The 27582-nt window shown below is 35.4% G+C and overlaps 2 protein-coding genes across 6 annotated transcripts in view; one reads left to right on the top strand and one right to left on the bottom strand.

The window, feature by feature from the left end:
- Positions 1-21111, top strand: part of SLC25A12 (solute carrier family 25 member 12) — a 53832-nt gene extending 32721 nt beyond the window's left edge. For all 3 annotated transcript variants that reach the window (XM_062578499.1, XM_062578498.1, XM_062578500.1), the window contains 9 exons: positions 1391-1475; positions 1945-2103; positions 6000-6052; positions 6241-6321; positions 14952-15092; positions 17121-17259; positions 19494-19652; positions 19842-19932; positions 20491-21111. In XM_062578499.1, the coding sequence (XP_062434483.1) occupies positions 1391-1475; positions 1945-2103; positions 6000-6052; positions 6241-6321; positions 14952-15092; positions 17121-17259; positions 19494-19652; positions 19842-19932; positions 20491-20680 (1098 nt within the window). In that variant the 3' untranslated portion in view covers positions 20681-21111. The remainder of the gene's footprint in view (positions 1-1390; positions 1476-1944; positions 2104-5999; positions 6053-6240; positions 6322-14951; positions 15093-17120; positions 17260-19493; positions 19653-19841; positions 19933-20490) is intronic.
- DYNC1I2 (dynein cytoplasmic 1 intermediate chain 2) overlaps positions 20807-27582 on the bottom strand; it is a 33719-nt gene continuing 26943 nt past the window's right edge. For all 3 annotated transcript variants that reach the window (XM_062578504.1, XM_062578503.1, XM_062578502.1), the window contains exons 13-16: positions 27231-27375; positions 26383-26523; positions 25296-25421; positions 20807-24574 (exon numbers count right to left, since the gene is read on the bottom strand). In XM_062578504.1, the coding sequence (XP_062434488.1) occupies positions 24461-24574; positions 25296-25421; positions 26383-26523; positions 27231-27375 (526 nt within the window). In that variant the 3' untranslated portion in view covers positions 20807-24460. The remainder of the gene's footprint in view (positions 24575-25295; positions 25422-26382; positions 26524-27230; positions 27376-27582) is intronic.

Here is a 27582-nt window from a genome sequence, read left to right as displayed (position 1 = left end):
AACTGCTGCATATGCACAGTTTACGATTTTGGTTCTACTGAGAATTTTTCTGTTCTTGTCTGGTAAGCTGTATTGCTGTGGAAGGAAAACGTCTTGTGGAAGAGAAGGATGGTAGCTGTGTCCTAATCTTTTTATGCTGTGGAAAAACTGTGTAAAAATATAATTTGTGTATTTCGAAGTAGTGATCACATCTTATTCTCTTAGGTCTTTGTCCTGGATTGTGTACATACTATGTGACAGTGTACAGTAGTAGCCAGTTTGTGCATATCCAGTATAATGTTCATACAAATAGAGTAGCTTATGCTGAGGTACGTGCTGTGTTACTATGAATATTTCACTTTTGACAACCTCAATAAAATTAACATAACTTAAGTAGCCTTAGTGAGTTAGCTGTAATAATCTTTGTGGGATATTTGTAATATGCAGCAGAGCACAGCTTTTCTGTAACATTATGAGGTCTGTGTAAATTCCAGCTGTGCTGTTAGGATTGCATCTGCTAATGATATAGGTTGCTTTTAAGAAAAAAAAGGTGTTCCTGGTTAGGAGAGCTGCTTTAGTATCTACTTCAATATGGACTTTAGCAATTAATACTTGGCCATTTATATAACCACAGACAAGCTGTTGTGTACAATATAAGTTCTCTAGTCCCCTTATTTATGTTTGGAGGAGAATTTGGCCCATTTTGCATACTTTTCAATGCAAGTTTGTGAATACTTGCATCTTTTTATCAGTCACCTTGTTTCTAATAACCTCATTAATAATATGATTATGAGTCTCTGTAAACATTTTCCATCCAGGCTTGTATTTATTTATTAGAATATGTGATGGAAGTGAGTGAGGTCATCACTGGGCCCATAAATTACCAGCCTTCTGCAAAGGTTTTGTGGAGAATAGTTTCAGGGGTAATTGACATTTTTCCTTGTTTTAAAGGTATTAAATGTCACGTTTATGTTATATATTAATATGTATGTGATCTTAAAATATACAGTGTGTTGACAGAGGCTACCAGTGAGTTTCTGAATCCGCTTCAGCTATAAAATTTTGTTAGAGCCAAAAGAGATTCAAAAGGGGTTATTGTGCCTTACAAGTTAAAGGCAACAAAATGGAAAGCAGCAAAGTTGATCTGGATTTTTGTGTGTGTGTTTTATCTTGAACACGATTGTTTTGGTTAAACAAGGAATGTGGAAGGAAGAATATTTTATGAGAAGTATATTTGAAAAATATGCTTCATCTGTTAGTTTATACATTCTTTTCAATTTTTCTACCTTAACATAAAGCAACCCATTTTTATCAGATTTTTCTGTAACTTTAAAAAAGCCAATTCATAGGCATCTATCATTTTCCCCATGCAGTTTTCCAAGCATTTTTTTTTTTCCTTTTTCCCACACAGCAATCTTTTGGAGAGCTAGGCAGGCCTATCTGGCTCCAGGTAGCTGAGTCAGCTTACAGGTTCACTTTGGGCTCAATTGCTGGAGGTGAGTGATATATCTGGGTTTTGTTTTCAAGCCTGGGTTAGTGTAACAGTACTTTGCTAGACCACTTGTGATCATGTGAGGTGCATTTCTTACTCATACATGTGAAGAACTGTTGGGTGGTATCACTTTTGGTGATTCCATTCCCTGTCTTCCTTTACCCCTTTTGTTCTAGTATCACTCCCCTTCCTCTGAAACTCTGCTCACTGCAGTAATAAATTTCCTTACTGGTAATTCTGATTGTTTGTTTTTCTGATTGGTTTTCTTTGATCTACTCACCATAGTTTATGTAATAGACTAATCCATTTTCCTTGAGACTTTTTTCTAGACTTCTTACTTCCAACCCATGAGAGATTTTATCTTATGTATTCTAAGGTGTGCTTAAGTAAATGTTGTAGAAAATCGTAATAATAATTATATAGTAGACCATCAAAGATATTGCAGAACTAATAGTCCAAGTGCTTTCTTATAGCTGTTGGTGCTACTGCAGTATACCCCATAGACCTGGTGAAGACTCGTATGCAGAATCAACGCTCCTCTGGTGCAGTTGTAGGAGAGTTGATGTATAAAAACAGCTTTGACTGCTTTAAAAAGGTTTTGCGTTTTGAAGGCTTTTTTGGTCTTTACAGAGGTAAGTAGTGAATAAAATACATATAAAATACATAAGTCAGAAATTCTCTTTCTTCTTCTTCTTTCCTCTTTTTTTTTTTTTTTTTTTTTTTTTTTTTTTTTTTAGTACTTCAAAAGCTAGTCTCTCATGGGAAAACTAGGAAACTTGATGCTATGTAGAATTTTGCTTCTGTTTCACATAGCTGAATAATTATTTTCCCTTGAGTGTTATTCATTGGGAAAAAAAATGCTGGGATGAACTAGACCTTTTTTTGCTTTGTTACTGATTTGTTCCCTGCTTCTTATATTGTTTAAAGTCCTAAATTCTGTGATATGACTGTTGTGGCCATGATTGTTATCTCACAAATCAAGGATTATGACTTTAAACTGAAGGCAAACATCAGGAGCAGATTAGATTTTAAGGAATGAAGATCCATCTTAATGAAAAAAATGTTTATTGAAGAGAGGACAAAACTATGAGACAGTCGTTTTGAAATGTGACTGTTAAACAGGATGCAAAATTTTGTGCCTTGTACTTCTGCAAGCAGTGGGACTTACGAGTTTATCCTGTGAATAAGCAATTGCAGCCTATTACTGTATTATGTTGTTCTGTTTTACTTTAAAAGATACAAAATGGAACTTACAAAAGTAGTAATTTAAAAAAAGAAAAGAACTCCTCTATACTACAGGTTAAAAAGTTGAAGCAATTTTTTATCAATTTTATCAGTTAAATAAAAAGTTATCTTAGCTCTTGTTTTAGCTTAATGGTGTGAAAGAGCTTTTATCACATCAGTAAGATGACATACATAATAGCTACATGCTAGCCACACTTCTGAAAATGCTATTTAATCGAATTTTCTTTTTTTCATTCTCTTTTAACATAACTTGATGAAGCTCACAATTTTCATAAGGAACAGTAAGATGTTTGTTAACCTGCATACATTTTCTTTTTCTTTATTGGAGCAAAGTCATTCATTTCTGTGATGGTCACAACTTGTTCTTTCTGCATTATAATGTGTTCTGCTCATGAAGACATTGGTTAGCATCAATTTACTTAAAAGGATAATATCTGAGAGCTTCCTGCACTTAAAGTTCTGTGTATTCTGACTAAGAGCTTTCAGTAATCTCACCAGACTTTGCAATACAAGTGAATAGAGGGAGGAATATGTTGGTAAAAGTGCTGGTGAAATACATGCAGCCTGTGAGAGTTATGTCATTGATAAATCAATTTCCTTTTTTGTTGCTGTATTTTTCAAAAAACATATACTCCTTGAGTTACATTTATGACTGCATTTCAGAATTCATGATTCACACCTTAATCATTGAGATCTTTTCTCCTTTTGTTTCCCCAACCACATGATTTTGCATAGCAGCTTCTGGAACTGATCATCTGTGATTTTTATTCTTGTTTTCTAAGTTTTGTTTTCTAACACTGTGAAATCAAAGATGATTCCACTGATGAGTTAAAAACAATGCTTTGTATTTGAGGAAAAAATGTACTTGTTTTAAAGAATGTCAGAAAGTGCAAACTTTTAAATGTTTTAATAATTGTCTTTAAGAATGTTTAGTGTAATAGGTTCATGTGGCTTTTTTGAAAATATTACACTTAATGGTCACCATATTACTAAGGACTTGGACTCATAGAATTAGATTGTCTCCAAAAGTATATTAAACTGTGAGTATAGAAACGTTTACATTGTAAGGAAGGAGTTGACTGTGGATCTGTACGTTGGTTCTTATATGCCATTGTTGGATTATTTTAATTGTATTCTAATATAACAGTACAATGTAGTTGTTTACCACACAGTTATGAAAGCAGATTTGCATACGTATGGAAAAAGTCCTTCAGATTTTTTTAAGGAAAAATATTTTTTGGTCAAGAAGATCATGACACTCTTAGATTCTGGCATCCAATTCCTGAATTAATTATGAAGTATTTTCTAAGCTCCCTTACTAGAACATGCAGAATTCCAAGTTCTTTGGATTGCACAGTGTGTGTATGCAGTGTGTTTAGCAGTGCATAAAAGGCAGAGGTGGGGGGGGATTGTCTGGTCATGTTTTGTCTAGTAGTTTGGGGTTTTTTAAGTGTAGGTGCTGCAGAGCTTGATTTTTCTTTTCAAGCTAGATCAGAGATTCAGGCTGGGAGGGCAGCGTTTCTTTTTGTTATTGTCAACCTTTCTTTGTATTTAATAACTACCTTTCCTCAGCATAGTAAGTCTGTAAACCGCACAGAAAGAACTGTGTTGGAAGAAAACACTACACTGCATATATTAACCAGTGCTCCGTCTATTTAGGTACATTTACTCTAAGCTTCCTTGTAAGGAAGTAATATAGAAATTATATAGACTGAATAGTTTGGGAAATTCTGAACATCCTTTATGAATTTTTAACTATTATCACTTAAAGAAGAGTGGAAAGCTGCACTATAACAGCTTTAGTGACATTATTGGATATAATTAGCATGCAGTTTTTTGATAGTTAATTGGCAAACACTTCAACGAACCCATATTCCTTGGCCATGGAATAACATTAAGAAATTAACACTTCTATGAAAATTAAAGTCTTTAAGTTTTATAATCTTTGCATTTGCCAAAATGAGCCAAAATGACTGTGAAGAAAATATATTTTAAAATAATAGATGCTGCTATAATCTTGTATGTTAGGAAGTTAAGACTGCCATCTACTGATTTTTCTCTTAAACCTATTAGTTCCTAGAAAGGTTTATGTGCTTTTGTCAAATGGCAGTTCATTCTGATAGTAGCCTATTTTCCAGAGGCAAGAGCCTTTTCAAAATCATTCCATCCAGTAATGCTTCCTCTTTGTGGGATAAAATATACTTAGTAGTAATAGAGTTTTAAAAAGTTCATGTTACCATGTTGTACTGAACAAGTGAAATTCTGCTATATACTTAGTTGACTGTAACCTCTAGAAGATTCAGGTTAGTGAATCAAATAAAAGTAATTTGGTAATTTACCATGGTCACCTTCTGCATGCCCCAAACTGGTCTCATAAACATGGAAGAACATCTATATAGTTGAAGTAATGTAGTGTTGTACTTACAGAACGAATGAATGTATACTGAATATTTCTTCAGTCCATTTTTTTCCTCTAGTTCTAGATTCCTATATCTCTATTTTAATTGCTTATGTAACAACATATAAATGAACATGCTGGAATATGTTATTATTTAGTGAAATAATATTAGCGTGTGAGTTAACAAAAGAAAACAGCTATATTCTGTTTAACTAGGACTGGAAAGAACAGTGCTTGTTTGTGTAAAGGTCATTTTGCTTAAATATTTGACAGAGTATTATAATTCTAATCTTTTTTGAAATTAAGTCTGTTTTCAAACTCAGTTAAGTAGTCAAGTAACTCAGTTATGTGTTTAATGGGAAGGAATCCCACCATTTAGAGATTATTCTTTTGTGACATGTAAGACATGCTTTTCAAAATAAAAGTCACTATTTTTAATGTGTTACAATAATAAAAATTGTTTGATATTTTTATATATCTTAGAATTACTCTCCTATTAAAATTCATTGCAAGAATTATGGGAAAAATATATTAAGAGGCTGAAAAACTCCAATCAAGTCACCTTATATCTGAATAGACATATCCAAAGTGTATATTCAGTCCTTATTACTCCTTTTTTTTTCTGGATAGCAACAGTATCAGTCTTGACATGGTTGTGGAAGGCAGCTCTGGTCACCCTTTTCATTGCTATTTCAACAAAAATCTTATTATAAAAGTGTATAGGTATGTATTTAACACACAGTGCTCTAGCAGCCTCACAAGCATAACTTCAAGCTACTTCAAAGGATATCCCATGTGCAGAAAGGCATTTCTGTAGAACTCTAATAAATACTAGTTCCTGTATTAGGAAGATAATGTTGCCTTATGATGTCTTTGTTTCTATAGGCTTGTTACCACAGCTGATAGGTGTTGCTCCAGAAAAGGCTATTAAGCTAACTGTACGTATCTTTCTTTTTGTTTTCTGGCATCCTTTTGTTTGTTAACATACACAGGATTTATTTTCTAAAATGTGTGAAAGATGACCACTTACAAATACTCTAATAAATATGGTTACAAATATACTTTATATAGGTTAATAAGGAGGAAAAATAACAAAAAACTTTGTAATGTATTGTATCTTTATTAGGTTAATGATTTTGTCAGAGACAAGTTTACTAAGAGAGATGGTTCCATTCCACTGCCTGCAGAAATCCTTGCTGGAGGTTGTGTAAGTATCAGTTCTCTACTGTGTTCCTAGGAAAGATTGATTCTCAGTCATATGCAGTACAGTTGGAATAACAGTTAATGTGTGTGCTCTGTGAACAAAGCTGCTGTTTTGTTCAAATTCACAAGAGCTGAAAAAGTTATTTCTATATTTAGAAAACTTTGTATACATCTGAGTTGAGTTCACTTTTTTTGGCACAGTTTCTAACCTGTAGTATCAGCAGTGGTTGGATTCACAAAAGGAGCTTCAGCATGACTGAAGAGGGGGTGCCTCTTTTCCCTTTCCACATTTATGCTTGAATGGTGTTAATGGTTAGTGTGGGAATATATAGATAGTCTTTTACACATTACAGAAATTATGTTTGAAGTTCTTCCCCCTCTCCTGTCAAAAAGCTGGAATGTTTTTTAGAAACTATTCCTTGCTGAAGGTTTTGAAAAGGAAAGAAATATGCTCTTTAACTTGCTATATGTAAAAATTACTTCTTCATGAAAATGTGGAAAAGTTAAATAATGTACTCTTGTCTTTCAGCTAAAAGTCTAAGTGAAATTTCTGTTTAATTGCTTTGTATAAAATTTAGCTACTTTACTGCAGATGCCAACCACATCCTATATGTAAATACGGTACAAAAGCTTGAGTTCTTATTGAGAATGAGGGCTATAATTCAGTAGATCTCTAAGCTATTTGAATTTATATTGATAGAATTTTTTAATGTGTTTGCACATTGACTGATTTCATTTGTGGGATTCCCCAACAGTTGTTAACCCTATAAAATGTCTAAGACTTGAGTTAGGTTTCTTTTGTAGTAGAGGATACTAATAACTTCCAGTTGAGTAGGCTGACAGGCTGGTATAAAACCTCCTCAGCTTACAACAAAACCTGGGGCAGAAAGGTTGTTGACCTCTGCAAACTTTTAATTCAAAGAAGCAGCCCTGGAGGGAGGCTGCTTATAGTTCTGCCTGATTGAATTTGGCAGCCTGGTACATGCTTGAGTCTTCACCTGTCAGTATACAAAGTTTATTTTCTGAGAAATGTGAGAAAGCAGCTGTGATGTATAGCTAGCAAAAGATTAACCTTTTTCTGGAAAGCTCAATAAGACAGAAAGCACATAATGGATTATTTATAACAGAAATGACTATAATTCGTTAGTGTTTTTTCTGTGCTGTCATTAAATTTAAAATTTAAATCAAACATCTGATAATTAGTTTTATTATTTTATATTATTTTGTACAAAAATGTATAATATTCAATAAGATCTTCCGCGTCTTAGTAGGTAGCCCCTTTTCAAAACAACTTTTTATTTTCTTACTATAGTAAACATGATAACTGGAGGGAAATTTTAGTTTTGGATAAGCTTTCAGAAAAGTGGATGCTTCTGTGAAGCTGAGCGGATTTATAGTCTGTCCAAACGCAACCCTTTCTTTTAGCTGACTCTCTTAGCTCATGTTCTCATCTCATGTTTCAAGGTAATACTTGTTTCATTCCATTTGGGAGAATTCTAGAGGATGTCGCCATTTTTAGGAGAGGAGTTGGCCACAGTTTAGCAGCTTCAGGAATTCTTCATTTCTTTGTAGCCTTCTAATATCATCTAATATCTTACCAATTGATGACTTTTCTGTCTGCACTGTTGCTGAGTTTTGTTTCAGCTATTTCACTTCTTCCTAGATAACAAAATCTTTATTAACAAGTCTACAAAGTTTATTTAAAAAAACGTGAAAGGATCGGTTGACTAAAGCAGCGGCTGGTTAATATGTTAGTATTTCTTGTCATGCTCTGTCCTTTCTCTGTGTAGATTCTATTCGGAGTAAAACAGGATAGCAGCTGCATAACCATATTGGACTTGCTGGGCTGTTTTTGGAATAGTGTTGATGACCTTCCATAAATCCCTTTCTGTATTGTTGTCACTGTGAAGCTTATTTTCTGACAGTTTTTGTCTATGTTGACTTGCTTGAAAATTGTCATAATCTTGTTATTTCTGGTGGTCATTGTATATAATTTTTCCACAAAATATTATGAGACATAACCAGTTACAACTAGAGAATTGTCACAAGTAGGCTTAGTCTGTTTCTATATGCATGCAAGATTTTCTCTTTGAAGGATACTACCTTCCTTTTTTATCTCCCCTTGATTGCATTCCCCCTTTCTCTCAGTTAGAACAAAATGGTAAGTTACTATGGGACTGTTTCACTTTTATCTAAGCCAAAATTAATGTCAGCATCTGGATTTGGGTGCTTGTTTTTGTGGCTTTTTTTCTCCCTATTTGACATGTTAATGTTTCGCTAATAGTACACTATAAATAGGCTAAATTAAAAACATTCTTTTCATCTTGTCATAGCGCCAGAAGAAGCAGCATTACACCTATATGCAGTTCTCAGAGATATACTTACTGCCTCTGTCCCTTGGTTGCCTGTGTCGCATTGAAACTTCTCCTGCTTAGTATGAATAATGCTCTTTTCCATCATTTCTGGTATGGAACTGTAGTGGATGAGCTAGCTGTATTCTTGGCAGTTTTGTACAGTTTACAGCAGAGGCCTTACTGACCTTTTAAGGCTCACCCTCTTGCAAACAGTAACAAAGTGCCTTGTGCATGCAACTGTCCTCAATCCAAAAAAATCCCAAACAAACAAACAAAAAACCCCCACATTTGTGAGGAAGTAGAGGCAGCTTGGGAAGTATTCCAACAGACCTAACAAATTCTCCTCCTCTTTGGATGGCACTGCCCCATCAAATTATATGTATGGTGTTACAGTCCACACTTGAGGACAGGTGAAACCTTTGAATTAAGGCAGTAGGAATTCAAGAGAACCTACATGAGCTATTCAGTATCCTGAGCTCTGCGGTGTTTGCAGGAAGTGGTGTACTATCCAGCAGAGGGGTGGTATAACACCTCAGAAGGACCATGTGCCGCTTCCAGAAACAACAACTCAGAGACTGGATCTATTTCTCCAAAATCTTGTTTCTCAGACTCTCTTCCATTCTTCTCAGTGAACTTCTAGAGAGTGTTATTTCTGTCTCAACTCCTGTAAGATTTTAGAATGTGCTACTAATAGGCCATACTGATCACATTCCCAGTTAGAAGCAACATCTCTTATTCTTATATTGTGAACAAAGGCATCCACCCAAGCAGTGGTCCATTTACACTGCCAGTTGCCTGTCTGTTGTCCTTCCTTCCTCACTGCAAGTCAGGGATCTCCTGCAGTCAGCCCATGTCCTGTGTTCCTTGAAACCTACCTGCTACCCCCTGGGCGATGTAAATGTCCACACTGTCAGAGCCCAAATATTCCCAGCTGCTCCCAACTTGTTGCTGTATTTGAGATCTGGTGGAGAGCTATGTGGGGCAGTTCAGTTGACTCTGTGAGGTCATATCTGTCAATTAAAGGGCTCTTGTCTCTGATGGATGAAGCTGATATCCCCATCTTCCTACCCTCCTGACAGTACGCCTGTGTGTTAGTGATCAACAGCATTATTCACACTTACACGTAAGTTCAGAGAAAACGTTGTTTCCCCTACTATTACTGTAATTAATTGAATTACAGTGAATTGTAATTGAGTGATTAGCCTGCATTCCTGCCTTTGGAGTTCTCAGCTACTGTTAGCTCTGAGTTGTGGGGAGACGGAGCAAGGCTTTGGCAATGCTTTCCTGTAACCTGACAACACCTGAGGAGGCAGCGAACTTGTCAGATACAGACCATACTGCTTGGAGGAGCTTAAATGCATGAGGCACGTGACTACATCATGAAGAGCAAGGTGCTATAGGGTAACTTCTTCCTCATTTGAGAAGAGGTATTGAAATATACCCATCTAATAATATGTAAATGATTCACAAGAATCTTTACAATAGATAGAAAGATGCTGTGATTTTAAGCTGTAATTCCTATGAGTTACATAGGAAAAGATGGATTGCTCCCAACAAGAAAATGTATGGGATGCTTAGCTTTTTGAATGGATGAATCCAGTTTCATCTGAAAGATGTTTCTGATTTCTACAGTATGGAGGAAGAGGATTTGAGGAAAAACTTGGTCTGAGAAACCTTGGAGGTATAGGCAGTGCATCTGTTGATGATTATAGGTGGGATATGAGTCTGTGTGTATGTGTTTGCATATACATACACATAGCGGTCCAAGTTTACCACTGAATATTAAAAACCTTTCTATATTGAATCATTAAATCTAATATCTAATATAAATATTTTGATATTTATAAAAATAATTTTCATATATATTTATACATAGTATGTGTGTATATATATGCATTATATATATGTGCATATGTATATGAGATTTCATTATAGTTTATCAGGCAAATATAAACACGTTAAATATTTCTTTTTGAAAAAGAATTAAAGAAGATGCATTTTATTTGAGAGACAGAAAAATACAGAATTATAGCTGCAGACTACTTTTGTTTCAAAATCTTGAACTTACTCTACTTTTCTCCATATGCTTTAAACAGATAAAATTAGAAGCAAAATTAAACTTTCAGCTGCTTTATTTTAACCTCTGTTGCAGAAATACTTAAAGTTAGGGACAAACTTACTGTTTAGTAATAGTGCTTAGCGTGAGTGCGTGAACGATAAAAGCTTTGCCTTGGGAAAGAAGTACAAGTTCTTTGATGTGTTAAGGACTGTTTTAAGTAACATCTTAAGTAACATCTTTTAAGTAACATTTTAGCTGCTTATGGGAGATAGTTTTGGTCCAGGATGTGGTGTTTTCAAAAAGGAAGGAAGGAAGGGCTTGAAACAGGCCTCTCCTCTTTTGTAGCATATGCCTCTTGGGTGGAATTGGAAAGGGCAAGAGGTCTCATGTTGCAGGGTCATTTGTGTATTTCCTTCAGCCTTTGGCATGTCATGAGGTGTTTGCTGTAGGATCTGAAACTACATCTTTTCTCTTATAACCTTTGCTGTCAAATTTAGTTCCTTTATTTGCTCCTTGCAGAGTTATTTTACATGACATTAAGGTTAAGTAGAAGCTTTTATTACTGGTATTTGTGATGTGTATGAATAACCTCCATTCAGAAACAAATTTGTCAACCTTTTTTAAAGTGTCCATTGTAATTTATGAGTGAAGGAAAGTTTCTATGGGGAGAAAATCTAGATTTAGTGCACTTTCTCCAAAAGAAATTTGAAGGACTGCAGTATATATGCGAGCATGTGTATACACGTGCATGTGCATTTAAAATACATAGTTGACAGCTGAGGTAAGTTATTTTGAAAAAGAATGATGATGATTACAGATGATTTGCACAGAAGCATGGAGCTTTGCATTGCAATCCTGCATACCACCGCTTCATTTTCATTTGGTGTTGCTTTGTGTCACTGTCCTGCACCCTGTTCTGGGGCACCTCCTGTGCCGCTGGGGAGTCCAGGCAGCACCTCCATCCTCTGCCTCAAACATTCTTCATCAGAGAGGTGGCCATTTTAAGAATGACCATTGTAAGAACAAACAAACACACATTTATTTAAAAAAGTACACAATGAAAAAGTACATTTTCTTGTGTTACGTGTCCTGTGTAAAAGTCAATACTTGGTCTTTCCTTCTTCCTCTTACCTGTACTTGCGGTATATTTAAGGAGCTCACTTGTGTTCAAGCAGATCCACCGAATTCAGCACAGCTCTTCATGTGAATCAAACTGTAGCTGCATTACCTCTGTGCAGAAGAGTTTGCACAACTCCAAGCATTGCTGTATGAAAAGTCAAGATTTGGATAGAAGCATGTATTGCTAATATGCCATATTTAATGGGGTATCTTGACAATTATAGCTCCTTTTTAAAAAATCTGCATGTTAAGATTGTCAACACCATGATTATTCAATGTTCAAAATGTTAATATAATTAGAGCTTTTCAAATGCTTTTCTGTTGATTTTTATAAGCATATGTTAGAATTTTCCCAATGGTTTATTTTATTCAGTAACTTGTTTATCAAGTCATATTTAAACATTAATATTGTAGTAATATATAATTCTAGATTAATAATACACAGTACTTGCTATTACATGTATAAATACATTAGAATGTATTATTATTATTATTAAATCATTAACATATGTTGTGTTTAAAGTCATATCTGTTAATTTCTGCTTCAGAAGAAAGCTGTTGCTGGTTTTAACAGAAAGGTAGGCAATTGTGCACCTAGGAGAGGAGAATGTTAATTGTAGGACGATTGAATTCATGGTAGAAAATATAAATGTTTACAAATTGGCCTATTTTTGTTTCTCTGAGTGTTAGGCGAATATGAAGAGTTATTTTGGCTGCTCTGCAGGATGTGGTAGTTTATAACAGATTAAAAATTTAAAAAATGAGTTTCACATATATGCAGACAAAAATGCATATTTAATGTCATAATAGTTGTCTAGAAGGAGTGAATTTCTATTTTAGTGTCTAAATTTGAAGTTATTTGAGAGTTACTTTTTATAATGCATTGTATTGTATAGTAATAGTATTCTGCTTAATATTATTTCTACCACAATTGTTAAAAAAACTTACATAGGGAGATGATAAAAATTTGAAATGATTTTTGCATTTAATGCAATATGAACAAAAATTTGTTATTGTTTAACAGAACTTACCAGATGAGAGTTGTATAAGTTTTATTTAGATTGAAACTTTGCCTGGCAGGACTGTCATTTCATCTTGCATGCATGGGTGTGGATGAACTGAAAAGAAATGGGTGAGATGAAAAGCAAACGGAGTCTGAAGAATGCCTTTGGACACAGGTGGTGTCAGGGGACTGAGCAAACGCAGTGCTCTAAGCGCCAGGAGCAGAGCAGGTGGGATCAGCTCGCTGGTCTGTGACTTGCAGGGATCTTCCCGACAGTTGCAATACACGTCTGCAAGATCTAGGCTTTGATTTTTTCAGAGGAAGAAAGAAGTGAAGGAATACAGGGCAGATTAACTATCTAGATTGATTATTTGAGCAGAAAGCCTTAGAGAAATAGATAATTAACTGAAAGCAGGGTTTGATCTGCCACTGTTTGGGTCAAGCTGCTTTAATACTAAAATCATAGCAATGATGATTTTAAATTTCAATATTGAGTGGAAGCGAAATAATAAACAGGGTTTGCAAAAAAAAGGATGGCAGTATGTTTAGCGAAGGTTCAGTGAAATATCTGCTGCTTGGTCAGGGAAAATTTGATGCTTCACATCCCCCATCCAGCAGAAACTACCTGAGTGCTCCGTCATTCTCTGCAAGAGCTTTGCAATGCTCTTTTCTAAAGTCTAAAATAATTCAAGCTGCCAACTTCCAAGGCATGCTTCAGGGCTAATCTCAGTTTATTCTGCCTCTGTTTGGAGAGATGAAGACTGTGTTGTAGGCTGAGACATGACAGAAAGGATTAGTGTTTATTAGCTCTAAATCAATTGGCAGAGAAAACCACGTGTGCTGGCCAGGAGATGGTACGGAGGACACCTATCTACACACCATCACAGAGAGAGTTTATTTCCCGAGCAATTTAGAAGTGGAAGAAAGCTTTAATTGCAGATGTTCTGTGTCTTTTTCCTTCACTAAATTTGATGGGTCTGAGGCATAGGTCAGGTTTAAGAGGAAGAGGTCCAGAGATTTTTAGAATGTGAAATGCATTTTAATTTAAAGCTGGCTATATTCAAGTGGCTATATGCCACAGGTTTTAAGTAAATGGCTTTAATTTTTAAATGAACACAGATGGTCTTGGAAGAGAGGAAAAGGGCAGTTTGGAAATGAAGTAAAATTTAGCTCTTTTGTGATGAACTATGCATTTTTCCAGATGTGAATGGTAATACCTGTGGCATACCAAAGATAAACCTAAACATGTCATTCTAATAGCTTTACATGCTTCTGAAACTAAACTGTCGGTCTAAATCTCTCTCAAATCTGAAATGTAATTCTTTGGAAGTCTTTCATTAAAGTACAGAATCTGAAGCAGCTCTGCAACACTATTACTAGGGAGAAGTGTGCAGGATAGTCCTTCAACTCTGCTAACAGAAAATTTCCTGTATGTAAAACTTGTCATGGCCAGTTCAGGAATATGTGACTCCTGTTTGTATCTAGTATCATATTTTGAAATGCTGCTCTACCTGTTTAGATTTTATATTTTATTTCCAATTAGAACGATTAAAGGCTGCTCTACAAATCTCCAAACACCTTTTCTAGTAATTTAAAATTACACCATTAAATGCAAATTTATCTTTCAAACAACATCACCACTAAATGCAAATAACATGTCTACACATTGGTGATGAATTATTATTGAATAAACATAAGGTCTCTTTTATATGCATTTGATGTTCTAGTAATACAAGTCTAATGATTATTTTGGTTTAATATTTAGTGTAATATCTGATGGATTTTTACATAGCCTTATGATTTTTAGAAAGTGATGTCAAGGAAAAGGAGACAAACAGAGCTAATCCATCTCTGTGGAATATAAATATGTAAATGTAAACATTTATGCAGATCAGAATTTCATACAAAACCATGAATTCTCATTTGGGGCTTTTAAATTTCCATGCCTTGGGACAAGGACTTTATTAAATATCTCTCACATATTTTTATATGAGAATATCAGCCAATGCAGTGAGAAATAAAGGCACTTTTCAAGAGCCAACCTGTCACTATGTGCTCTAGTAACAAAATTTACTTATTTTTTTTCTTTGGGCTTGCAGGCAGGAGCTTCCCAGGTCATCTTCACTAATCCATTGGAGATTGTAAAGATTCGGTTGCAGGTAGCAGGAGAAATTACTACAGGACCTAGAGTCAGTGCCCTCTCTGTTATGAAAGATTTAGGCCTTCTTGGTCTTTATAAGGTATGTATTCTTGCTTTGAGTGGCTTCGTCACAACTCTGTTAATTCGTTTTATGCTAAACTTAAAATTGTTGGAAAGAAAACTACTTTAAAAACAAAGAAACCTTTTGAATTTGAAAACAATCTCTTCCTGCAGGGCAACCCCTCAGTGGAAAACTGAACAAAACCCACTTTTATATTAATGGCAGTGGGATACATAAAAACACTTTCCTATTCTATCCTTTGGGCTTTTATACCAAGCTACAGGGAGTCCTGTATTGCAGACCTGCTGGCTTCTAGCACAGATCATTTAATTTGGTGGGGTTTTGTGAAAAGTTTCTTTAGCTTTCCTTGTGTTTTTCTTATATTTATTTTGAATCTCTGTTATTTCTGTTGTTATCTTTGCAGTAGGATATTCTCTTTGTCTTAATAATTTGACGGCAGTGAAACACTAGTGGAGTTTAGTAGGATTCTGATATTTAAGAAGTTAAGTGGTGGGATTTGTCAATAACAAATTCCACTAAAAAAAACCCACACTGCACAGTACTATAGCAGAATGCCAGTCAACACATTCTTTCCCTGCAGGTATACTTACTACCATCATTACAGATCAGATGTAATGGAGCAGAAGCTATTAGCTTCCTTAAAGAAGGAAAAGTATTTCTTACTGTTTCTTACCTTTTGCCAGTGCAAGGCATAATGTGTTAAATTCGGTAGTCAGATCAGCTGTGCGCTTACAAAAGTGTTTTACCTGATTTGTCCATAGGTCTGCAATAATATAAAAGTGTGCAAATTTATCTCTAGAGCTGCAGCTTATTTTTTTTTCTTTCGAATTCTGTAGATTGGATTCATAACCACTGTATTTCCTGAAGACTATGGATGTTTTAGTACATGGGACAAAAGTATCATTTTTGTGTGCAGTAATTAAACAACTGAGCTTACTAAGAATTGTGATTTTTAAAATTGTATTAGTGTTTCTGAATAACTGTAAGAATTAATTTTACAGTATAAAATAACTCACTGAAAATCATCAAAGGAAGGAGTTTTTTTTTTTTTTTTTTTTTTTCCCCCCAAACAGGTCTTCTACCTCTTTTACCAGGTCTTCTTGTTTAGCTTCACACAGGTTTCATAACATTTACTATCTATTCCTCTTAACGTAACTTGAAAGTGTGATGGGCCTCAGATGCGTCCATTATGTGGAGGCTACTGTTTGGAGTTTGGGTAAAGGGTGCTTTTTTTGTAACACGTATGTCCGCAGGGAATGCAGATGAGATCTTTTTGACACATAATCACTTATCTGAGCTTTGTACAGAACAACTTAGTTTTTTACAGATTCATGCCTGGAATTACTAGAAGAATATTAGATATGTGTTATTAAGAGTACTTCCACTTATTTTATCACATGTGAAGTTCTGTTGAGGAACTTTTTAATGCCAAGTTTTGGCCAGGAGCTGCTACTTACAGTTTTATCATAGGCCTCTGGTTTTGTCTCCATGTTTCCCTTGTTTAGAGACCCTGAGTTTGCAGCTGTTTCCCTCTTGTTGCTAGCCTTTCAGTACAGCTTCTTCAGTCAATCCGATGAAGATCAGTGGAAATCAGAATGAAGTGTTACAGGCTAACTGGTATCTCCAAAATGCTTTTGGGCTTGATGGAAAAAATGACATGCAAGGACTTGCTGTTTTGCTGCTTCTGTGGCTGTGGGTTGTTGTCACCAAGACTTAAGGACAGACCTTTGCCCTTTGCTGTTTTCTACAAGACGTATGTGGACATGCCATGTGTAAAAAATACTTACCTTAGGTACTAGTTTCAGAATTGATGTCAGGTGTTGTTTAACAAACTTAGAAATGAACCTTGAATCTTCCTTATTCTATAAACTATTATATTAATGTGCTTTATTTTTTCAAAGTTAAACTCTACATCTTTTTCGTAAGACTTTTTTTTCTGTCGTTTACCCAACAGATCAAGAGAGTTGGCTCTCTGTGGGCTTAGGCTGCTTGCTTTAACCTTATTTACATCATTTATTTGTATTATATCTCTTTTCTGTGTGACAGGGTGCCAAAGCATGTTTCCTCAGAGACATTCCCTTTTCTGCAATCTACTTTCCTGTTTATGCTCATAGCAAACTGATGCTTGCTGATGAAAATGGCCATGTGGGAGGGCTTAATCTCCTTGCAGCTGGTGCCATTGCAGGTAATATTGCAGAATGTTTTCTAGAAGTATTTTTTTTTATTTTAGTAAGTAATATTTAATATTCATTTGGTAGCCTCATATATAGGAAGGGTAGTGTACCATTGTATCTGATTTAATCTAAATTTGATCACTGTTATCCTTAGTGGGAGGCGATGTAATTTTGAAGAAAGCTAATTACATTTGCATAATGTGGATAAACAGCATAATGCACATCAGCAACTTGTAGTCGAATTTGATCTGTCTCAATGGGGTTTTACTTGTTACTGTACTCTCTGACTTAAAGGCTAATTTGAATCTTTGACGAACGTAAAATGAGGTACAGTAAGAGCTAAGAAGAAAATGACTTATCTAGTTTAGCGTTCCTGAATAACTGGGAAGAAACTTAGTTCAAAGGTAATTTCAAAAATAGAGCATCCACTTGCAAAGAAGCTGAGGTTAAAATACCACGCTATGAAATTTAAAGGATTTTAAAGACTTCTCAAAAATACTTAGTATTAACATAATATATAGCTGTGATAAAAAGTTGTTTTTACTGAGCAGTGAGTGGTAGGAATTGTCCTGATGGATATTTAAAAATGTGGAGGCAGAGAACCAGATTATAGGCTGCTAAGTGTAAGTACACTATGATTAAAAAATAGTTAGCTGAAACCTCTCAATCCTGAGCCATTCTGTGCTGGCTTCTGTGTGGTTTAGATAGACCACTGGGCTAAACAGACCTTTTGCTACTAGTTACAGTTGGAGGGAATCACGGTGTATCTGTGGATCATGAGCACCCTGTATGTAAAAAGCAGTATCTCATCTGGGACCTAAAACAGAGCTTGTTTGCTCCTGCTCTTTGCCAGTTGGATACTTTCCTTGTGTCAGAGGGAAAGGGAGAAACCAACTGGGAAACCACTAACAGATTTTTATAGCCCTGTTTAGTCTCCAGTAATACAAATCTGCTAGGAATGAGAGAGAATTTAGCTCACTGCACTCATGGAACTACATATAAATATTACTGTTTAACTTGGTTCTCATAGTAAAGACTTTTTTTGGTCTGCAAACAACTCTTTAAAATTTGTTTGATTAATGTTTCTCAGTCAAATATTATGTGAGGAACCCTATTAAAAATGTCTCTGTATCTTGTAGGCCCAGTTTTATACTTTGTACAGAAATTTGCCTTTCTAAACTGCAAATTTCAAATTCCTGATTGCATGATCTATTCCTGTTATGTATGCGCAGCAGGGAAGACTACAGTATGCACGTATCTGTCTGCATATGGTTGCTGTTAGTGTATGGTTTTTAGGCTTAACTACATTGCTCCTGTTCTGCTTTAAAACCGTCTGAATTGATCAGCAACACTTGTAAGAGCTTATGATCACCTAAGCAAATCACTGGCTTTTTAAACTTTTCAGTCAACGTTAATTGAAAGTTCAACAAAGTTCTAAATTAATTTTGAAATTCTATGTCAGAAGATGGTTTCTCTTTTTAAGAGATTGGAATTTTTATAGCTGAACTCTGGGAGTATTCAGAAATATCTTGAATGACACCCACAGTTACATACTGTGGAGTACATTTCTGCAAACTTTCCCCAGTCCTTTGAATAGAAAGCCAACAGTAGTGCCCAGGAAGTGGAGCTGTGTTCTTTCCTCACTGTTGTCTAGTATCGGGCCATTGGTACTAAGCAAACTTGCAAAACACCATCAGTCTTCTCAGTCTTTTTTATGCCTTGCCTTTTGAAGCAAGCAGCATCTGTTCTACGGAACAGCACAAACAGTAGTACAGAAACATTTCTGTAGAACAGGTTCTCAGGTTCCAAAATCAATCATCTGTAAATTTTTCAAAATATTTTGTAGGATATTAAAAAAATACAGTAAAGTTGTACCACTCACTTCTATCATGGATTTCATTTTTATTATATATACAGTTTATACGTGGGTTTAAAAATGCCTCTTTTACATATTTGAAACTATTGTTAATGACACACCACTAGCTGTAGAAAGAATGATTCTGGTAATAGTTTTTATTATTTTACTTGCCAAGAGCTATAGTATAATCCTTTTGAATGTCTTCTAAATTTAAAGGCTAAGAGTAGTTTATATTAGTGTCAAGCATAAGAACTTTGGTTTTAGTGATCTCTAATTCTTACAAAAAAGATTGAAGCTTGCAGTTGTATTTTTCAGTGTTAATTTTTTTTTAAAAAAAATCTTTTACGAGATTCTTTGTGCAAATTAAATGTGTTTTTCTTCTAAAAGGTGTGCCTGCTGCTTCTTTGGTAACCCCTGCTGATGTCATCAAGACAAGACTGCAAGTGGCAGCTCGCGCTGGTCAAACAACATACAGTGGAGTTATTGACTGTTTTGGAAAGATTCTTAGGGAAGAAGGCCCTTCTGCTTTTTGGAAGGGAGCTGGAGGTGAGAAATGCACTCTAAATATTAAGACTGACCCCAAATCTATGAATTAATGCTTGCTTTGCTAAGAACTCAAATTACAGCAATATTTAAAAGTTCTCATACTGAAAACTGTAGCTTAATATTTTGTTGCAAATGTTTAGCTTTTCCTGAGAATCTTCTGTGGTTGACATGATTTGTAATATTTAACAGCTCGCGTGTTCAGATCTTCACCCCAGTTTGGCGTTACGTTAGTCACCTATGAACTTCTGCAGAGATGGTTTTATGTTGATTTTGGAGGACTGTAAGTCAAATGTTTGCTTTTTAAGTTAACAAAACTTCTCAAGTACAAAAACTTTGGTTTTTCCATGCATGGGACCATTTAAACGTGGTGGCTCTGAGCAGTGGTATTTAAAATTACATCACACTATGCAAAAAACAACTTCCCCCATCTTCCTATCATTAATGAAAAGGAAACTTACTTGCATGCTACCTCTATAAAATAAGAACTAGAAGTTGCTTTCATATTTTAATACACTACATAAAATTTGTGTTTCCAGTGTTGGAAGGTATATTGTCCCTCTCATCTGTGTTACTGGAACTTAGAAAAAGAATAGTTCTGTAAAATAATTTACAAAGCCAACAGTAAAAGTGTAATTTCAATTTAGGCCTCAATTTCCTGTTAAGTAGTGCTATTAACCAACCTTACTTGATGACAGAAATGAACGACTGACTGACTTAAAGCTTTCGTCTGAATATGCAGTATCACTAAACTTGACTTTAAGTGGCTTACTCTAGATTTTGTATTTAAGGCTTAAAAACACTGTAAATACAGCAAGGTTTTTCTTCTTTCTTCAAACAGTAAACCTTCTGGATCAGAACCTACACCAAGAACTCGAATTTCAGAACTTCCTCCTATTAACCCAGAGCACATAGGTGGATACAGACTTGCTACAGCTACTTTTGCTGGTATAGAAAATAAATTTGGTTTATATCTTCCAAAATTTCGGTCTCCTGGGATTGCACCACTTCAACAAAAAATTAGCAGCTGAATCCTGAAGGGATGTTTCAGTCTAACACAGTGATGCAGTGGAAAAAAATCACAAGAGTAGGACTGTATTTCTCCAGTCAGCTGTATGTTAACCTAGCTGAACTGAGCTTGCAAATCAAATTACTCCTTTCTAATAAGTATATATAAATGCATTTATTTGTTTATAAACTAGTCATTTGCACACAAGAAACTGATGCTTTGGTTCTATGCCTTGTTTTCAATGAGTGGCATGAATCTATAGCCTAGACTTTGCCTTGCACATCCTACTTTTAATGTAACTGTACATATTGTACATCTCTGTACAGAGACATCATGGCATCAATATACATACATTTATATAATGAGTATTGCAGTTCTAAATAGTTTGAAATGTACAGAATGTTTTGAAAGTGTTTTGTTAAGAATCATGTGACAATAAAATATTTAAAAACATTTAAGTCAATTCACTACTTAGTATTTATAGAAATCTTGTCTCGTATGATTTTCTTTTTGCAGATTAAGGATCACAGATCAAAGGTTAAGACTAGCCTACATTATGTAGCCTTTGGAGGAATGCATTCCACTCAGCTTTTTACAGCAAAGGTATTAAAATCAAGAGGACTAGTAAATATTATATGAAAATCGAGTGATCAAACAGCGGACAAGTCTTGCTGTTGAGGTGGATCTGCCTGGAGATGCATTTGGTCTCCTGCATAATCCAGAAAACCATTCTGCCTCTATAACTGTAGTAAAATGACCTCCAATGGAATTATAATCCTGCCTGGTTTTGGTCTTGAAATACATAAGAACTGAGCGATCTGGAAACAAATGCAGAGGAATCCATATAAGGAAAATGGGGCACTACAAGAAGCTTTCCCTTCTGAAAGAAAAGTTGAAAGCATTCTCTTTAGATTGTTTTACCATAGAGAGACAAGGTTATTCTGGAAAACTCAGATGCAAACGAGAATTCCTAGATAGAGCATAAATTTGAATTGAGTGGTATAATCTAATGCTAAGTAGAAAGAGGAGAGAAAGGCTTATTTTAAGTTTTAACAGACATTTTATCTCTTTATTGGATGTAGTTTTTAAATCCAGTATGTCAGAGGAAATTGAGACGTCTAGATTTCTACAGTCCTACAGCAAGAGAAATTCATACTATCTGTAGAGCCAGAAAGGCGATAGGTGAGTTTCCATCCTTGTTTACTGAAGGATGATAATCTCCAATCTTTAGTTTAACACACTTCTTTCTTTCAGTGTCAAACATCCTGAAGCTCAGTGTACCTCAGCAGTATAAACTGTTTTGTGGTGATTATTCTTCTGCTCAGGACAGCAGATCGGAGTTCTAGGTAGTTATGAAAATATAGGTTTTTGAAAAACTGAGTAATATAAACATAACCAAGCCTTCCTTCAGCTATAGCCTCTGGGTAAGATGAAGAATCTTTTGCTGCTGTGCAGTATTTAATGACTGAGAGATTACATTACATTAAACTCAGGTCTTTGATCACTAGTCTGTTACGTGCATTTAACTCCATTACAAGGCTTCTTGTCCTCATTCTTGTTCTGTTACAAAAATTAGCTGTTTCACACAGTTTGCCTAGATACAGGCTTCCAAGGAACACTCACTCCCATATCTGCGTATTTTGTTCTGCTCTCTTCTAAGGAGATACAGAAATGCGAGGTACCCACTGGCATTTAATCTTTGTCACAGCTTGTTGACTGACTTGATCAAGGCCTTAAGAGACTTTACAATGGGAGATGACATTTATATTTTTTACAGCTCCAAAGCAGCAATTGGATAGTATGGCCCCTGGGATGGTTATTCACAGTATCCAGCTTCAGTATTGGTCTTAACTTTGCAGATGCAATTTTTACAACTTTTGTTTTAAAAAAACAAAAAACTCTGCCTACCTATTTTGTGAGATAGGAGGACAAGGGAGAATCAATACAAAATATGTAGTTTTCATGAAAATTACAAAAATACTAAAATTGAGCTATAGTCTTATCTTACATATGACCTATATGTTTATGCCCACCAAAAAGAAAGTCTTATCTACAGATTTCTGAAAATGCAAATCTGAAGGAAGACTTACTTATGAAATGGGAAAGTCTCAAAAAAACTCCAGCAAGATACCAGAACGTTCTGTTCATTAAGGATTCCTGTGCCTAAAGGGTAGAAATCATCACATGATGTGCCTGCTCTTTATATAGTTCACATGTTTCGCAACTGAACGGACAGCTGCTGTCCTAAGGTTGAAGAAATCGTACAAGGCAAATGTCATACTGAACAGCATGACTTTGGACTGAAAAAGTAGAGGAGAAGAGGTACTTTTGACAAGGCAACACGGATGGAAATCTGAAGACATTTCCTTTCAAACCCCCTGAAAAGCAAACCTCCTGGAGACAAAACTGCTACTACAAGTAATTCATACAGATGCTGGCTGCAGTAATGGAATGAAACAAAAAAGGAAAATAAAGAACCACAAAAAACACTCCTGGCCCTGGTGCCAGTTAAGTAACAATATAAACCTGTTTCTTACTTTTAAGCCAATAAAATGTCTCTTTCAGCAATTTGTAGCTGATAATAAGAGAAACTAAACATGATTACTTTTGGCCTAAAGTTGTCAGTCCTAAGTACTGGTTTACTGCATAATCAGTATAAGTCAGAATATTTATTTAAAATTGTGAGAAAAAGTTAGCTTCAACTAAAAAGCCTTTAAGTGTTTTTTTCATTCAAGTTTGATGGAAAGCTTCTGAATGTCCTAAAAACAAATTTACTCAAAATATTCAACCTGTACCAGGAATTTCAGCCCTTGTTTCAAACTCCTGCAAGATGTAGTTTCAATAGTTTTTTTTTTGTTTTTTTGTTTTTTTTTTTAAGAATAGTAGCAAGTCTGTAGTTACAAAAATGCAAATAATCACAATAGCAGTTAAGCCAAAATCTAGCTCTTAGGCATTGGAAAAGAAATATCTGATAACAGTAGCCTTTTTCCTTTTGACTGATTGCTGTGGTAGGAAGTGGAGGTTGGGGTGGAAATCAACCCTGTGATTTGCTTTGTAGAATGAAAGCAGCAGCCCCCAGCAACTTTCTACTCTGAAACTGCTGAAGGGAGACAGATCAAGGGTCAGGGCAGCTGACATGTGCTCATGTAATATTTATTTATAAATCAGTCTCACCTTTTAATGCACCAATTCAAAGAAAAAAAGACTTAGTATTAAATATGTGTTTCATTAATTCAGGTCCAATTATCAAATAAGTTTGTAACTACAGACAAGTTTTTATTCACATATTTTACCCACTACCAAAGTCTGAGGCTTATCTGTATATAAACAGTGAAACTTACTTGGAACATATGCATGCATTTCCATGGGTGGTTTGAATAGTTCAATTTATAGGACCCTTCAGAGATTAACTATGTAATGAAGGTCAGTCAGTGTAATACAGAAAGTTTAGTTTAGAAACACTGTCTACTTTTCAGAAATAGATACACTGTTATAAAGTGGAAATTCCAGAAGTCTAACAGCAAATTTACACCAGGTTAGTGTTTCACCAAAATAAGTTCCTTGCAAAGTCAAAGTCAACTGTATTAAAAGTTACACAAATCCAAGAATGTGCTTGTAATTTACATATTAAAAAGTGACAATGCAAGATTTCATTTTTTCAGTGATCTTAATACATTACCAAAGTCCTTAGTTTAATCCATATATTCTTCCCTCAAGCTATTAAACTGACACATGCTTACACTTTGAAGACTTGCATCAAATCATTTTCAAATCTACCACTGCTACCTATTTTTTTTAATATCTACGCTGGTATTCGGGTTGCAGCTTCCTCTTCAGCATCAGCTCTGTTGGCATTTATTTCTGCCAGCGTTCGACCAAATCGAGTCCACTCATCACTGCGAGGAACGGCAATTTGCTGTTGACAAAGAAAATGTTATTTGTGCCTCCTGAAAATACAAACTCAAATCATTTTGAGCAGCAACATTTGTAAGTAATGCTCAGAAGAGGCTCTCATAAAACAGCTTAGCTTTATTTAATATACCTTTTAAATATAGTCTAAAGGTCAAAAGCTCTAACTAATAAAGAGACAGAATTAGAGAGTCCTGTATTTAAGCACAGAAATAATACTATCACAAGCTTATTAGTACGCTTTTAATCCGAGAGATTGTCTCCAAATGGTAATGAAATAGTAATGAAATGTCCCTGTCCAACCAATTCTTCACGTACTATCATTTTAACAATAGCACTAGCTTCCCAGCAGGAACTAAGCCAAGTCTGCTTCATTTCAAAAAAAATTTTTTTTCAACATTTCTCCTGCCAGTTACAAAGATGACAAAATCTCTACAAACAAAAATCTTTGATTGTTTCATCTTATTTCACCAACTGTATATTTTATTTTATTTTTTTTTAAATCTCTTGACTACATGACTGCCATACTGAATGCCAAAAAGTTAGGCTAAATTCCTTGATATTGAAACAAAAGGAAAAGATTAATTTGAAATTAACATTCATCCTTAAGAAACTACAGCTTTATTCCTTGGGGGAAAACAGTTAAAAATATGTTGCGAGATAAGAGTAAAAGGCAAATAAACTGAAGTGTTCTGTCATGTACTTTGCACAATATATGGTATACATACCTCTCCCACATCATATATAACTATTTGTCCCTCTGAATCACCGACAGCAATCTCTCTCCCAGAATGTGTCCATCTCACACGGTTCAAAGCAGGATTGCCCTCCACAGAAATGCTTGCAGTTGGTACCTGCATCCATTTAAAACAAATTTCCATTTAAAACATATTGCTAAAACTGCATGAGGATTTCACGGCTATAGATTGCATAACACACCTAGTCCCTCAGTATTATATCAGAAAGAAGTGCCCATCATTTCAGTTCAGGCAGGATAAGTAGATCGTACAAAGGCTCTCAGTGGCCAAGAGCCATCACCAAAGCATATCACCATTTGGTGTCATGACCAAAGCAACATGTCCTCTGTCCCTCAGCCAAATACTGACATCCTCTACCCAGAAAGCTCCTGTCACGAGATGGAAGGCACACGCCTTTTGGGTGTGCGATAGATAGCGTTCAGTCAAGATGGAGGGGGAGTCCTGGGGTCATCAAGAAAGATGATCACAGAGGGCAGGGATGAAATCAGCTCGTTTGGTGGGTCAAATGCAGTCCAGATATGTATATATAAAGAAGTAGAGACTGGAGACTCCTCTCACCTACCAGTTTAAGACTAGAAAAAGCTTTTTATACTATGGGTGAATTTATACCCACTCTAGAGAACCCAAACCTTAAACCTTTTAAATTTAAAAATAAATTACAATTTTGTCACAGAGTTACTATAGCAAATAAGAACATCAGTGGTGCATGGGAAACAGGTTTGTTCATAATGTTAAGCTGCAGGCTGCCAAGGCCATACTGGCAGAGGTCTAAAAACACTTTCACAATATGGATTTTTCCATGATAAGACAACAATTTAATTACCACTGATATTCATTATGAGAAGCAAATGAAATTACTAATCAAAGAATAGTATCTATTGTTCTACTGGAATAGAACCTACTGGACCTACAAAATATTAAAAACAACCGAACTCTAAAACAAACCTCCCTCCCCAAAAAACTCCACCAAAATACTACGGTAAAACTTCAACATCTTCTCCAAATTGTGCAAACACTGTTCCAACCACGTTTGACCGTTAACCTGACTCTGCCTCACCTCAGTATCATTGTTGAGGTTCCACAGGTCAAGTCTCCCCATCCCATCCACACACGCAAACAAGGCAGGGTGAGTTGGAGACCACATAACATCATAAACATAGTCTGAGTTGTCTTCAAATGAGTACAGAGGCTTATTATTCTGAAAAAAAGTGGATATCAATCAGACATGCTTTTCTAAGCATACAGCCTTTTTGTTGCCTGCTACTATAAAACAATAGTTGGGAAGTCAACATCATAACAGACTACAAATGTAACACATCAGAAGTCTCAGAAACCAAGCCAGCGCCAAGTCAATGACAGAGCTCCACACTATTACTGGGAGATTGCACTTCCTCTGCTTTGCATTCCTCAGGGCAGCAACACACACTGATGACAGAATAAGTGACAACACTGGCAACGTGAATGATACATATTTTAATAGCAAGCCCCTTCATGGAGCTTAATTGACACGAGTTTTGGTGGCTGTCCCCTAGTCCTTCACAAAATCGAAGCAAAACATTCGCTTTATGCACATTATGAGGTAGCTGGCATTGCTCAATACCTCTGAAAGATATTTGACTGATTTTACAACATAATTTAAACTTGCTTACAGTTTAATAGTTGAAAACAAAGGGCAAAAGGATGAACAGAATGGATCTGAAAGCAAAGCTGTCTTTATGTTGTTAGCTACAGTTTTGTTCATCATCTGTCTCCTTTTCGTAGGAGACTAAAACAAACACTGTGGATCAATGAGGCTTGTACTAGGGACCTAGAGAACTGCAAGTTCACATCAGTAAACTGAAGTTACGTTATAGCACCATCTTGTGTCAAGAACTACGAAGAAAACTACTGAATTATTTTTGTTACCTTAGTTGTCCAAAGCTTTACCGTCCAGTCAAAAGAAGAGGTGACAAAAAGATGTGAGAAGTCTACAGGTCCAACTGCTGCATGGCAGTGGATACCTGTGATTGGTCCCTGGTGTCCTTCAAACATCTCACTGATTCCTGCTTTGCTGTTTTAGAATATACAATTAAGGTTAATTTCTCAGAAAAATCATACAACTGGTTTATTTAAATATAATCACAAGATTTTGCTCCTTGGTATAGGTGCTACGCCATTGCAAAAGGTTTCATCACAACAGGCACGTGGAAGACAAGGTTTGAATGTGGACCTTAACTTCAGTATCTCTTTTCTGTTATCCTTAAGTGCCAAAATATAC

Source organism: Rhea pennata, chromosome 6, assembly GCF_028389875.1.
Source record: "Rhea pennata isolate bPtePen1 chromosome 6, bPtePen1.pri, whole genome shotgun sequence".
Classification (NCBI taxonomy): Eukaryota; Metazoa; Chordata; class Aves; order Rheiformes; family Rheidae; genus Rhea; species Rhea pennata.
The sequence above is the reverse complement of the archived record's forward strand: the minus strand, read 5'-3'. Positions and strand labels throughout refer to the sequence as shown.